The sequence below is a fragment of the Caloenas nicobarica genome, chromosome 5 (assembly GCF_036013445.1).
Source record: "Caloenas nicobarica isolate bCalNic1 chromosome 5, bCalNic1.hap1, whole genome shotgun sequence".
Taxonomy (NCBI): Eukaryota; Metazoa; Chordata; class Aves; order Columbiformes; family Columbidae; genus Caloenas; species Caloenas nicobarica.
The window spans coordinates 8,144,392-8,160,281 of record NC_088249.1 but is presented as its reverse complement, the minus strand read 5'-3'; the positions used below and the strand labels follow the sequence as shown (position 1 = coordinate 8,160,281).

Genomic DNA, 15,890 nt, shown 5'->3' with positions numbered 1-15,890 from the left:
ACATAGGCACGTCCGAAGGACACATCTAAAACACAGATGTGATTTCAAGCTTCCATTAGAAGCACTCTTTTTCTGCCTGGGCTTGGCCGCCATATATCAGATTTGCTCTAATTGTGATCTTTGAAATGAGCCCTGATGAGAGAAGCAGCATCTGAATTGCTCTGGTTTTATTTTCATGAATATAAATTATGTACTGTTTTGGAAAAAAAAAAAAAAAAAGTTCAAGCCCCCTTTCTTCTGCAATTTCAAACCTTTTGGACCTCAGGCACCTCCAACTTGCAAGCCCTCCACCCTGCTGAGTGATGAGGAACAGCCTTCTGCTGACCAGCAGCAGTGCTTTGGGCCAGATTTTGGCAAGTCTGGCACTGCCCTTGGCACGCCCCCAAGCCACAGGCTCTCGGGGAGGGACAGTACGTTAGAGGGACGGCCACAATGCCGGGCAAAATACGCGTGAGGTTCAAACCGTCCAGCTCCAAGACGTGCAGCCAAGGCACGACCGGCTGGCACCAGCTGTGTGATGCTCACAGAGATTTTAGGACCTTCATCCTCCCCCTGTCCCGGGTACGGCCGTGTGCTCTCCCTGGCAGCCTGTAGTTGGTGACGTGCACATTTCATGGTGGCACAACAGACCCAGCGGTGGCCGACCTGCCTCCTCCACGGTGGTCTGATGAGTCCAAACCGAATGAGGGTGCTGAGATTTGAAGGCATTTCTAGGCAGACTAATGTGTGAAATGTGTATTAAGTCTGACAAATCACCTCCCGAACGCTTGTCACCCACACGTGTAGGTCAAAGCCTCGGGCTCTCACCAAGGGCGTTAATGCCACGTCAGTGCCTTGGGAAGCACCAGCTCCAGGTCCTGGATGCGGCAGGGGAGGGAATGTCTGACGGGGTAAAGCTCTCAGCATCGCATGAAGAGCCTCATTAGAAGTGGAGTTTTGTCCATTTGTAATTCTGGGGCAAACAGTATAAATACATAAATGCTGCTTTGAAAAGTTCCAAACTCTGACGCCCTCCCTCCACTAGACCAATTTATTTTTCCAAATTACTGCATTATGCAGCAAAACCAGCTTTCGACATGAATACACACACGCTTATTAGCTTGACACTAAATAAGTCAACAAGCTTCTGTGTAAGAATTTGATGGAATCAAATAGATGCTTTGGTAACTACAGCCTGGAATAAAAGACATTATTTATTATACATGTTGCCGCAGTTCGTAAAGGCCTCAGCAGCAATCAGGACACATTGTATGAGACACTGTAAAGACGTAGAGCAGCGGAGACCCTGCCCTGAAACACCTTCCAGTGTAAATACATCAGACAGACAGAATTTATTTGCTTTTCATGATAACTCAGTTCAGGCACAGTTCAAAACAAAGGTGTCTGCACTTTCACAAAAGGTGTCTGACTGGCTGCTTTTTCACCAGTGGTTTTCCAAGGATCTTTCCTCCCTGCCAGTAGGTGAACCAGCAAGTATTAATTTTTCAAGCATTTAAAAAAAAAATATTTATTTATACACCTATTTTAAATCAGCCACTGGATACCATCATGCATCTGTACTGCATTTATTCCAGTTGTTATATGAAAGTTTGCATATTCACAGCACTCATCTTCTAAACATACTTAGTACCTCAGTAATCCTGGAAGCACATATAATGTAGTCATGTTAATTAATTTTAACTCGGTGAATAACATAAACCACTGCATAATTAAATTGCTAGACTTGATTCTCTTTCATTCATGCTCTTAACAGTGTCACAGGACAAATAGCCCATGTCTAAACTATGCAGATCAAACAAATAATATACATTTGAATTAGATCACTTTATTAAATCAAATTATGTTTCTCAGTATGTCTGTGTGGGTTGTACGGGATTCAATGTAAACTGCTTGAATGACGATAAAACCTCTCAATAAAGCATTTCTGATCATTAGATTTGCAGGAGTGTTATCTGAGGGGTAAGTCCCATTCTTCCCTTTTGGGCAATAAGGAAACTGAAACCACAGAACACCTCAGAGAAATCACTTGTATTAGTCACCTCAGAGTCAAATTAAAAGAATTTGTCCTCTCAAGTCCCGCTCTAGAGAACAAAGTTTGATCTAATTAATCAAGTATTACTCATAAAACAAACAAAGAAGCATATGTCCCAGTAGCAGCACCCATCATTCATCCCTCTAACACTATCACTGCTGCTCAGCATTGTGGTGGGAACAAACAGAAGCACATAATCTTACAGCTGGTCTATTGTCAAAATGACACATTAGCAGGAGGATTTACAGACATGTTTGCTGATGAAATAAAGGTTTGCATGTTCAGAAATGCAAACGTTTCCTCTGTGCAGGAGCTACACACCATGGAAAAAGCCGCTCCCTGAAGGCTGTGCAGAACTCAGAAACCTCGTTAGGATATCTGTGACTACTAAGGTTTGCTGCCTCCCCCCAAAAAAATACCAGAAACTGCAGTGAATACACAGCTGCCAGTACGTACAGACCACAGCGACAGGCTGGTACAGCAGCTGCACTGAGGTCCTGAGCAACTTTTCAGAACAGTGGAAGAGCAGTGCCATGAAACAGGAGAACTGGACACATTTACTGAGCGTTGGCGCAAAAATCAACATTCACCTCTCAGAGGCAAATCCTTGCCCCAGTGAAGCCAATAAGTATGTGCTAGTGATGGAAATCAGGTCAGGATTTTAATTCAGATTCTACTTCCAAATTTATTTCAAGAAAGATTCGCTCAGTGAAAAGTTGAGTTGACCAATACAGGCAGATTTGCAGTTTTCCGTACCCATCGGGAAAGCTTTTCTTAAAATCACGGTGCTTTATTTTTTTGGTAGCTTGGGTGCTATGTTGTTTTGGAACCACATGAAGCTGAAGATGACACCCATCGTCTTCGGGAGAGTCTCGTCATAAGCAAACTTCATGGAGTCTTCTAAAGGTATTTCTACAACTTCAATCAGCTCTCCTTCTTCAGGCTGGCCACCTCCTTCACCAGTTCTCATCTGGTCTGTTACTTCTGCATAAAATAACGTCTGCCTAGAACCTGTCACGCCAACTCCAGACCTGGAAAAAAGCAGAGATTAAACTTTGTTTTAGATAAAAAGAAGGTAGCTAGGAACTAGGAATGGAAATGGGGGTCCTTCACTGGTGTCACTAAGCGACACCAAAATGCATGTCCTTGCTCTCTGCTAATGTCATTTAGAACCAATAAATGCAATTTCATTAATACAGAAATTGATGGCAACTTTCATGCAGAAATACCAACATTTGTGCATACAGTTGCATATGAAATGGTCTGTCTTCAAATATATTCTGCAGCTTTGGAAAAAATGTGAGTTTGGGAGAAAATAAAAAGTGTTCAAATTGGTGAACTGTTGTTCTACATGTACTGAAGTCAACAGAAGTATTTTCAACTAACATTAGTGAGAGCTGGACTGCACCATGACTCACAGAGATTTACAAACAGAATGAAGCTGCTCAGTGTATCTGTATGCTATCATGCTGCATTTGTTGGCTTGTTTTTACATAAATATTTAGATTTTTTTGCTATTAAGAAGATTATGTCCACTCACAGCTGGAGTCCTCTAGTCATGGACAGGAACAGAAAGGCAGCCTGAGAGTTTTCCTCTATCCTTCCTGAACTTTAGCCTTGACCCAAATGGACCACTGTAAGCACAAATGTATCTGAAGTAATTCAGCCTCACAGTGTATTATACTTCTTATTTGTTAATCCTCTGTTTCCTTAGGACTATTTAATTTAGGTATTATTAAATAAAGGATAAGTACATAATCCGCTCCTGTAGTCCTTCCAAGAAAATATTCACATCGTAATCGCAACTTCTTTATTTTACATGATTACAAGCAGCTTTTCACAATTAATCTGCATCCGAAGTTCACTGGAACTATGAATGAGGCATTAGGGCAAGCTAAAAAATTAGCTTCTGTATTATTATGCATGCAGAGGATTCTAAGATTTGTAGCAGTGTTATGATCTTAGAGTGTATATCCATACTTACCAAACCATTAGTCAACTAAATCTTTCAGTTAATCCACGACAAATCACACCCCATAGCAGGAATTAATCATTTGTCTCAGTTTTCTAAGAACACTGGCAATTATTTTTTTTGGAGAACGAATAGTGATTATGGAAGTTGGTTTCTTACATCAATCTACATTCTTTTTTTAAACACAAAATAGGGAATGAACTAGTGAATTATTTTCCTAAAATTACTACTTATATATTCTGTGACTTTGGATGAGATGTTTCACCCTTCCAGGATAATTCCTGTATATCCAAGCAGGGAAATGTAACCATCTTCAGCACTTCCAGGAAGTTGGAAGGCTCCTACAGAATTTCTTTTATTCTGGGCTCATAACCTTATTTCAGTGTCAGCAGCGGGTTTTTTGATATACACTTTAACCAACAAAATGTGACCTACTAAGACACAGCAAGAGGCCAGACCGACAGTTTTCCCTCTCTCTTCCACTTTCACCAAAGTCCATGATCTCCTTCCCCAGCCAATCTGACCTGCTATTTCCTTTCCCCGAGGACCCCTTTTCTGCAGCCACCATCCTTGGTATTTGTATGCCATCACAGAATGGCTGGGGTTGGAAGGGACCTCTGGAGATCATCCAGTCCAACCCGCCTGCTAAAGCAGCTTCACCTAGAGTAGATGACCATCTATTCTGATGACCAGAGATGGTTTGCCTATGAAAGAGCCATCCAGGGCTGACAATCATCCACAACTGCTACGTGCCACTGGCACTAGAGCAAGTGTCTTTCTCAGGACTCCCTGTGCCACCCTCTCTTGTCCCTTCCCCAGCAGGAACGTGCCCGGCAGAGCGATGCTGTTCCCCGGCCGTGCTGCCGTCCATCTCACCCCAACTGCAGATCCGGCCAGCAGACAGCACAACACAAACGTGGACTTGGAAAGCAGCAGGAGTTGCAGACTGGGCCCACCATACTGGCTTAATCATTCCAATCTCATTACAAAGGTAAGGTAGATTCATTTTTCATCAAGTTGCTATCAGCAACCAGCTCACCCAAGTTGGAACAACTTTTTTTTATGCTCATGTGCTACCAGTGCCCTTTCTGCCATGAGGATAATGCATACTTTACTAGATTCCCCTTGTGTTAAAATACAATATATTTTTCTTGGTATTATCAAGCAATAATACATAATGTTAAAAAGCAGCATTGGAAATGCAATACTAAGAGCAAACAGATCTATTTCAGAGCCCTTCACTGCTGGCTATTTAAGCTCTGGCCATTCGGTGACTGGTCTCCCTCAGCTTAGTCCCCTGGGTGTTACCCACCCTCGCCATCGGAGCTACAGGAGCCTCACTGAGAGAACGTATTTGTGATGTAATAGTATGCTGTTTGTTCATTTTTCGTTCCCTCTTTTCCTTCTTTTTTTCTTGTGTGAGGAGGCAGAAATGATTTTTTTAAAGAAACAACTAGAGATCAAGATCTGTTTTTCTCTCTATATAGTGATTACTTGTTCTTCAATCGTTTCTGCAAGAATTGTGGTTTTAATAATTAAATAAACATAGGAAGCCTGGGATTCAGAGATAGGGGTTTTTTTGGTAACTGATAATAAGAATAAAAAATGCGTGTTGATTTATACTGTAAAATTCGCAAGACAAAGAATATGGTTTGCAAGTCTCCACAGGTACTATGAAAAACACCCAGCACTATGCATAATATATTTAATGTTATTTCTGACGAGTGTCAAGTCCAAGCTTCATCTGCGGTACCCCACCTGGAGAATGAAAATGCTCTTAAACTGAGTATACCCATGTCGACCTGAAATTATGTAAAGGTTATATACAAAACCAGAGAAACTTTATTTTAGATGTCCTTCTATAAGAACATTCTGGCTTGAATATTTCCAGCATAATCTCCTTCTATACCACTTGTGACCATTTACTTATGTGATAGTTGCATCTGTGGAAATCACAGGAGTTCACTTTCTGCACATCTTTTCTTTAAAATAAAGGAGAACTGCTGCTTCCTGAGGTGCTACACCATGAGATTCAGTTTCTTGCCACTATAGCTCAAATATCATGGAGTGATTTAAATATACCATTATTCCATTGTATTTACATAAATCAGCGTTTCTTTCCTTGTGAACTAACTACATCAAGAGTGGCTACTACACTGAATATACTTTAAAAGAGGAAAGCACCAGACATCAATGTCGTTCCTTCATTACATGCCCAAAGTTATGGCATTTATTCACATACGCTGGCCTATCGTCATTTGCCACAGAAACCAATGAAAAAATTGCAACAATATGTAGTCAAGAGAGGACATACCCACATGCTCATTCTTTCTAATTTGATTGCCTAACTTGTATTGCTCTGGTGCAACTTTGCAATGAGTTATTAATTAAAAACTACTAAAAACTTTCAAATGAGTGATAAATAAAATCAAAGAGTGCTGGTATTAATACTCATGTTATTCTATTCTACTCTCCCCCCCAAAAACCAGCAAACTTAATGTTTCTAAGACTACTTAGAATCCCCTCACTATTTAGACAGGTGACTTTGGAGACTATTGCATGACATTGTTTATGTACATATTCACGGCTTTTATTGTCTACTACATATCTGTTTCAATGGTTTCAGCAAGAGGTTGAAAGATACAGGACTATACTTTAATTCATTTCTTACCTTTTTTTAGTTGATATTTCTTTCTCTAAATGCTCTGGCATACTGTGCAGGTTAATCATTTTTGCATGGAACCACATGGAATGCCCTTTACTAAATTTTCTCCCATATTACCTACTGCTGTCTTCCACAACATTTCCAGACTCTTAAATATTAGACTCTCTGTCCTTAGAACATTGTCCAAAAATCAATGCTATTGACATCTCACGTGTCTTAGTACCTTTGACTTTCGTAGAAATCAAAAGTTAGTAGGTTTGTTGCTTTGAAGCCATTCTTAGTTTCCATCTGGTTGAAGTAATGAAGTGTTTTAACACACATACTTAGAAAATATGTGTTCATTTCAGTGATTTTGGGTACTGGGGCTGGAGGAGAAAGAGATGAGAGAGTGAGGTGGGTCTGTTACACAGGCCACAGGCTGCAATTATGTTTTCAGGTCTATTTGTCACTAGGAACTTCCTATGCTTTTGCACACTTACTTGCAGAGTATGATGTTTAAGGAATTTTGATGTGCCTTTATTCATAATTATATTCCTTTTTCTGCCACCTTTCTCCTCTATTCCAAGTCTGTGACACACACTCTTCCTTGCCCTAGTATTTCGCATTACGAATAAAACACTTTTGGCATGGTCTGAAATGAGTCACCTATTAACAGATTACAGCTCTATTCATTAGCTTTGCATCTGTGGAAATCACAGGGGTCAGCACACCCGAACTGCCAGTGATGAGTTTCACCCTGGGAAAACCACCTTCCTGATAAAGGTGTCTCCCCAGTGCAAGAGAGGTTTGGTTTGGGGGAGGGCGAGCAGGGTCTGAACTCGCAGCACCAGCCCTCAGTGGGACTTGGGGCTTCGTTCTCGCTCCGCAGGTTCTGCACCATGTTGCCCAGACCAGGCACGTCATGGCTCATACTGACCCAGACCTACTAAGCCTGGCTTGACCTAGCTGATTGTTCCAGATGTATTTTGATGTGTCTGCGTGGTGCTTGACTCTTATTTACCACTGTGGGGCAAATGCAAATGATCTGCACAAAACACGGCTCTGTTTTTCTCCTCTCATTATCATGAGCATCAGTTTCTTATAAGCAGTTTATAGTTGTTCCAATTAACTTGGCTGACAAATAGTCTCTGTCAAATTATTAGAGCTTAAGCTCACAAACCCTGTAACTTCAACAGAGAGAGATTTTTAAAACCAAAAGTCTAGGCACTAAACTTTTAGCTTCAGAGACAATTAGAAACCTCCATTACCTCTGACAACAGCAAGTCTAAGAATGTAAGCATGCCAAAGTAAGGATACCGAAGTGGTATGGTTTTCATCACAATAGTAACTTAAAGTTTAACACATCAAGACAAGATTGTACGCTGCATTCCCATATTTCATCTAAAAAAGAAACCCACTCAAACACTGTGATTAAATCATGCTGTGGCTTTCAAAGCTGTGGGCAACACACTTGTAAGCGACAGCCCAGCGGAGCAGCAGTTTCTGCAGAACGGCTGCGAAGTGCTTCTCCTCACCCCTGCCCAGGCTGGAACTAGAGGATTTTCGATCTACTTCCTCCTTAGACCAGGGAAAACACAAGAGACAGATTGTCACTCCAGTCTGGTTTTGAAACATGTCAATAGTAGCTACCACGAAACCTCCATTTAGCTCTTCCCTTTTATTAAATGCACGAGGAAATATGTGGCATATGAAGAAGCACTCACAAAAATGGGACCTTTCACTTGTCATATCTAAGTTCATAAGAATAAAGACATATCATGTATGTATTTTTGTCATAAGTGGGTAACAGTACCTTATTGCTTGAAAGAAAAAAAGCTGCTTAGTGCCTAAAAGCCACAAGTGAGGTTGAGTCCACCCCCTATGTTTGCCAATGCCCGGTAACGGTGAGTTTCTCCTTCAAGCGCAGTGTGTGCACACACGTGTGCAGGTACACACGTGTGCAGGTACACACGTGTGCAGGCACACACGTGTGCACACCTGTAAGCAGGGCCAAAATTCAAAGCATGTACTCAAGATTAGCTTTCCCTTCTTCTCATGCCTGGGTGCTCATCTGTGCCAACCAATTATTACATACACAACTATTACATTCATCAATACTACATTTTTAATTTGAAGGAAAGAACATGTACGAGAAAATAAACAATATCTTATACTCCACTCCTCTGCTGCAAAGTGGGGAACAAATAAATTGACTTATCATTGTGAAGAACTATCAGTTTAACTCAGATTTCTGATAGACAGAAATTAAAAGCTAAATTTGTTATAATTTCTTAATATTTAACAACTATAAAATCTATAAACAATCAACATTTACCTGTTCCTATCAACAGAGAAATACAATTTTGGGGTTTAATCTGACAAAGTTAATGTGAAAATTCCTAAATGCAGTATATCCTTTTCTGAGATGTAAACCATTTTGGTGCAGAATTTGAGTGTATAGTGAATACATAATTCATGTTTACAAATAAATGCAAGACAAATCTCTGTTATTTATGCCAAAATCAGGATCTATTTAGACATGCAACATGTAAACTGATGAACAGTGACATGCAGCTCCTATTGTCACTTCTTAGGACCTTTGTACACTTCTGACATTATAAGCAGCAGGTGCAGGAGAAAAGCAGAGAAGTAATTAACATAAAATTATTTTACATTATGCCATCACCCAACAGGTGTACTAGCAGGTGATCTTTCTAATTATAATGCACTCCAACATTTTCAAGGCTATTATTCTTTCTACATAATAACCTGGGAATACAAACCATTTTTACCTCATTGCATGGGGGCTAATAGCCATAGCACAGTAATTGGAACATCCAATATTAATTCTGTGAATACTCTTCTTTGTTGTATACTTTTGGAGAAAAATCAAATGTAGGAAGATTAAAGTAAGTACGTATGTTAATACAGTTAGGCCCTTAAACTAATCCATCTGATCTTTTTGTAGCGGGGTGAGAATCTGCAGCTCCTATTGTATCCAATTCATAGCCAAGAGTTTATTACAACCTCTGGGAGAAAATAAAGAGGGAATGAAGGGAAAAGAAAGCAGAACCAGAAGCTCTGCTTCAACTTTATCCTGATGCTCTAAAGTGTTATTTAAGTCCAAATAATTTAATAAATATTCTTCAAGAAGACCAAACATTTCAAGAACTAAAAGAAAATACTGTCAGTTGCAATGGCAATAATAACATATTTAACAACAACAACAATATATTTTCCTGCCCCTGTATTGTAAAGAAATAAGTCTCATGAAAGATAGCTGGAAGTACTTCAGTCTAAGAAGCTAACTCACAGCTGAATTTCGCATGGGATCCGAACTGAAAACTGCTCGGATACTATGATGGAGAGAAAATTTGTTATATCTGATATATGAGTAAGTCTAAAGTAATTCATTTACAAGATTTTGCATTTAGAGAAAAAAATAAAATCCCTGGAGGGAAGCTCACAGATTTGTTTTAGAGCTTCTGAAAATGAACAATTTTACTGACAATCATTTTCATGAAGCCTCAGTTTACAATTATGCTACGATAGTATTAACTTCATTTTATTATTGATCTAAATGGTTCCTATCCCCCCATTCCATCTACCATCTATGTCATTTTTGACTGAAGTCATACATATAGCTGATGAGAACTCAACTCACCAGTAGGCAGCAAAACTTTCGGGAAACCTCCAAAAGTGGGTTATTTGCTGCCAGAATAGAAACTGAAATTTTGGTAATACCAAGACGAGGACCAAGTCGTGTGCTAAGAACAAAAGTCGCAATTTGTGTAGCCATGAGGAGAAGAGGAAAAACACCACAGAGATTACGGAGGTTTTTTTCAGGATGATTCCTGCCTCCATCTACACAGCAAAATGAACCATTTGCATTGAAACTCACCTTCTGGCCAGCATTTTTCTGCAATAGGAACAGATATTTCTAATTCTTCAATGTGTGATTCCTCTGACCTCCTCCAATCAAGTCCCTCTTAATATGTTTGTCTTTCTCATTATCTGTCCCCAGTCCAGTCTCCTTCATTCACCCATGCCACACTGTCCTCCTGTTGCTGGAACAACTTGTTCCTAAGACTCTTGCTCAACCAGCGCAAATTCCCCGACTCCTGGCTTCTTTCCTGATTTCTCATTGACTCCACAGCTACTCTGTGGATCATTCAGGTTAATTACATCTGAGATCTGATAATTCAGTGCCTGACTTCTATCTGGTGTGTATCATGTCACAGGAGATCTGACAAAGCTTAAGAATGGGGTTCAACAACTTGTTTGTATGTGATTTTGAAATACCTGTAGTAGTAGTGTAGTTAACCTTTTCTGGTTAGAAACATTAAAAAAACAAATTCCCCCAAACAACTGCTGCAAGGCCTAATAATGAGGAAAAAAAAAGGCAAAAATACTGTCTTCAGATTACTCCAATCTTTACTGCATCCACTGCTTAAGAACGACATTCTGCTTGAACACATTGGTACTTTCCTCATTGTGTTTAAAGAGGTTTCTTCACAACCACCATGAATGCACTTTCCTGAGTCTATTTAATTCCCAGTCCATGCTTCTGCATTGTTCCTTCATCGCTTCTTCCCCCTTTTCTACTTGAGGATCTTCTATTCCATTTTTCTCCCTGCTCGACGTTCTCCCTACACATTGGCCATGACCTCCCCTTCTCAACCCATTAGCCACAGAACTGCACTGACCTCCCCAGCCCAAATCTATTTCTCCCTTTATATTTGATGTGTCTTCTGCTTTACATGTCATTCTGTCAGGTCTAGCTCAAGTCCTGCTTTTATTCCAGTCAAGCAATTTCCTTCTCATGACCATGATTCCAGAAAGTGGTGTCATTAGGAATACAAGACAACTCCTTCCTTTCAGACCAAAAGGTAACGACCCATAAACCCTTGTTTGTACAAAGGCCTTCTCACCGTGCACACAACTCTGAGGTTTTATCTACAAAAATCCAGCAGACTTAACTCAGTAATTATTAATTATAGTTATCTAAATATTTTAATGTGATTTTAATTACATCAAGAAAGGAATAACAGCTAACAGATTTGTCAGGAATGTATCAAGTGCAGTCAAACTAATATCGGCTCTAATAGTATAACAGGTCTTGTGGATAGAGGCAGCAACACAACCAATATAACTTCAGCTTATCAGGGCTTTGAATGCTATCTAATGTGACAGTTTCATTAAGAAGTTAGGAGATCACGATATACTTAGAAATTGAAGAAACTGAAATAGGTACAAAACAAGTATCAAAATGGTACTCATGGAATGGATATCACTGTCAAATTGGAAACACAAGCTGAACAGGACTCCACTGGGGACTATCCTCCATTCAATACAATTCAATATTTTGTTTTACAGCTTACATGTTGTAATATAGACTGCAGGTAGCACAGCTGAGGTAGATTATTTATAGGAAGCTAGAGATGAATATTAGAATTCAAAATCATCCCAATAACTTGGAGAAGTGATCTGAAAAAACAGAGTGGAATTCAGTAAAGCCAGGCTCAAGGCTCTGTGCTCAGGCAGGAATAATGAACAGCACAAATACAGACAGGAGGTGAACGACAGTGCAGTATTGCTGCAGAAAATAATTTTGAGATAGGGAAGGCATTGTGGACCACAAATCATCAACATAGTGCCGCTGCAAAGAAGGTGAACGTCAAACTACAGCATATAAACAAAATCACCTGTGCGAGTAGGGAAATAATGCTTCCACTCTGGCACTAGCAAAGCCCCCGCTAAAATACTGTGCTCCACCTTGGGCACCATGTTTTTAAGAAACATGAAGACCAGATGGAGAGAAGGGAGAGGACAGCAGAAGGAATGGTCAGACAGCTAGAAAACATGGTCTAAAGAGAAAGCTTAAGTCAACTAAGACAGTTTTGCAGAGGCAAAAATAAAATAAAGGGGAGATGTGGTGAAACAAATACATGGAGTGCGCAGAAGTACTTCATGTCCACTGGGAACAGGGTAGTAAGTCCCAGGCTAGAAAAGAAGAAAGGAAAGTTGAGGCACAACATGAGGAAAAACTTGCTAATGGTACAGATTGTTAGACACTTCAGAATGCCCAGAGGAGCTATGGAATGATCAGATTTTAGAGAAAGGACAGATGCACATTTTTCAGAAGTGATTTAAACCTGGCTGAGTGTGATCTTTGGAAAAAGAGCAGTCTAGGTGAGATCCTCCCCAAATTCCATCCAATTCTGTTTTCTAAGGCTTCTCTCTGATCTGATGTACTGGATCAATTAATAATGTAGAACAACTATTACATGGATCACTGGGATGACAGATAATAATAGAAGTGTGTGCTGTATTGTAATTATTAATGGGGTGCATATGCACTAATGTAGCGCTTTATGTCAATGCTTTGTATTGATAGTCACAGCATGAAATGGCATAAACCATTTAGAAAAACCTGTTACACTTAGAAAAACCCCAGCAATTCTTATATGTAACATAGCCATTACAGAAAACAAATGTCCTTAGCAGACCATAGGGCAACAAGTTACCTCCTGTCTGCATCAGATCCTCTAGGATCAGACCATGCCAGTCTGGCTAAAGGAAGAACAGGACACTCCTAATAGGAAGACCATAACATTTGGAATACAATTCCAGCACAGGAAGTCCAACAAAAGAATCTGTAAAATAGAATCTTGGAGGCTTCAGCTTCTCATATTAATCTAAAAAAGTAAATACTATACAGGCCCTTCTGACTTCAGCATGTATCTCCATGGGTAGAAAGCTGTGCCTACATATACAAAGCAGGATTGGGGGATTAACATTTTAAGTGCCCTTTGCATGGGTCTCAACAGAGAGAACTCCAATTGTATACTCTCTTTGCAAGTCAGTGCAATTAAAAAAAAAAAAAAGGCAACAGAGAAAACAACCACCTGTAAGACACAAAGACATTTATAAACCAAAAAATATACGGCTTTTTAGCCAGATATAAATCATTAATGTTGAGTCAAATTTCTACACTGAAGCTACAAACTTCTACAGCTACAGAAATTATATTCCACTCTTCCTATTTTGTGCTTATATGCACATACGTATGTACATCTACATATGTATATATCTGCATGCTGTGGCCTGTCAAGTGTCACCCAGCCTGGGAAATTCTATAGACCTTTTTTTGCTCATAAATCCAGCAGGCACTTTTTCTTTCAGTAGAACAATCTAGTTTCAAGGAGTTGTAAGAGACAGCTCCTGTGATTCACCCCCTCCCCTCGACAGAAGCACTGCTTGTTAATCCAGCAGGAAATAACATTTGCCAGGATTGACAGCTGTGGATTTGTATTCAATTCCCAAATTAAAAACCAATGACAGGGCCTAGTTCAATGGAGATGTCAAGCAAAATAAAGAAAGTAAAAAAACCTGCTTTCTCTGTAAAATACAAACATACATACATTTTGGATAACAATAGTAAAAGCTGGGGAGGAGATATAATGGGATTAAAACTCTGAAATTTCTCCTGAGGGATTTTTTTTTTCCCCTCCAACAACTATTTTTCCTCTTACATATTGTTTTTCTCTTATTCCTAAGATATGTATTAAAACATATTAAAATCTTTTCCAATAACTATTTAAAACCCTATAAAAAATATAACGTAAAAATTTTCACAGTCAAATCGACAAAATCTTCATATGTAACATTATTCCAATTCAAAGAAGCCTTAATTATGGCCCAAATATTATCTAATATCTAGATCAAACGGTGCAAGTTCTCATGCTTCTACAAAGTTATGTTAATGGTAAATCAGATTTCATCTTGGGCAACTTCTGTTGTTAATCAGAATAATAAAGATCAGAGATGGAAAACATCTGATAAAGACTGGCTGTATTTTTGCACTGCAACAAACTGCTCTTAAGAGCCCAGTGCAACTTTTCACAGTTGTAATAGTTTCTGGAACAAATCACAACAGTATCATTCTTACTTGGAATTCAATCCCATAATTATGAATTTATAATTCCTTAAGTTGCTGTAAATACTACTCTCACTTGCAGAAAATTACACCTTTCACAGACTTTCAGATGTCCGCGTTCCTCCAACACACTGCTTAAACAAGGGAACAGGGAACATTAATGTACATTCAAGCCACTTCAGAAATGTGCGAAACAACAAAAAGCAGTGTTTCAACATACTGCTGTTTACCTGTAAGAAGTGATCCTCTGTAGCTCTGTAACAGGAACACGATAGCCACACTCTTCTAAGACTTCTCCGCATGCAATTTCTTCTAAAGAAAGGTCTGGTTTGTCTATGATGCCAGCGCAGAGTTCGTAGGTCACTCCTACCGCAGCAGGTAAGGGATCCGCTAGACGAGAGAAGCTCTCCTTGTCCTGATCCCGAAAGACTTCGGGATGATGCCTTTCTACTTCACACATGTAAACAGCTTAAAAATCAAAAACAAAACCAAGGGAGTTTCATTGTGGTTTTTGTTTAATTTCATTTTAATTAATTTTATTAATATTAAATAGAAAAAAAGACAGCACAAACTAATTCTGCCTGGGAATTTATAACCATCAGAGCACTTGAGAGTAGAAATGCATTCAGTTGTGTTTTCTGTTAAAATTATGATACACCAAAATAGGAATTTTAGAGAACAAAGGTTCTCTTGCCATGTCTGTGAAATTCTTCTTTAAAGTCTATTTGTGCTTCCCTCGTTTGGAATGAGTTCAAGCACACCTTAAATATATATATGTGGAAGCTAGTTCATCCAAGAAATCTAAATCCCAGAAGGTCCAAACAGCTTTCATTTGCTGGGCAATGTGGATATCAGGATTTAATTTAAACTATGAAAGATGGGTTGCACATTATGTACCATGTGCACAATGATGAGTCTTTCAGCCTGTCAACTCAGCTGTTATTTAGAAAGGGTATGAAAAGCATGTATGTTTGTCTAAAAAAAAAAAACCAAAAAAACCTCCTCTTTTGAACATGTAGTTCCTTGTGCAGATTCCTGTATGGAGTCTGAAAAAAACTTCTTGAATTAATCTACAAACAGCTGCCACTGTAATGCACTCCTAAAGAAAGTGCAAATGCTAGATTTTAGTCCTTATTTAAGCGAAACCTCTCACTGATGTCAACAGAAATTTTGCCTGAGTGAGAACTGCAGGACTGGACGTTAACACACAGAGAATCACTACCGACAATTCCAATCATTCTAACTTTAGTTTAAAGGTATAATCCCACGTTTCTTCTCTGAAATTTCCTTAGACCTATCACTT

At 39.3% G+C, this 15,890-nt stretch overlaps 1 protein-coding gene across 1 annotated transcript in view; it reads right to left on the bottom strand.

Annotated features, from left to right (window-relative positions):
* Positions 1 to 1,027: 1,027 nt before the first annotated feature.
* NUDT14 (nudix hydrolase 14) overlaps positions 1,028 to 15,890 on the bottom strand; it is a 59,597-nt gene continuing 44,734 nt past the window's right edge. Inside the window, exons 4-5 of the mRNA XM_065636206.1 lie at positions 14,818 to 15,055; positions 1,028 to 3,063 (exon numbers count right to left, since the gene is read on the bottom strand). Coding sequence (XP_065492278.1) covers positions 2,823 to 3,063; positions 14,818 to 15,055 — 479 coding nt within the window. The 3' untranslated portion in view covers positions 1,028 to 2,822. The remainder of the gene's footprint in view (positions 3,064 to 14,817; positions 15,056 to 15,890) is intronic.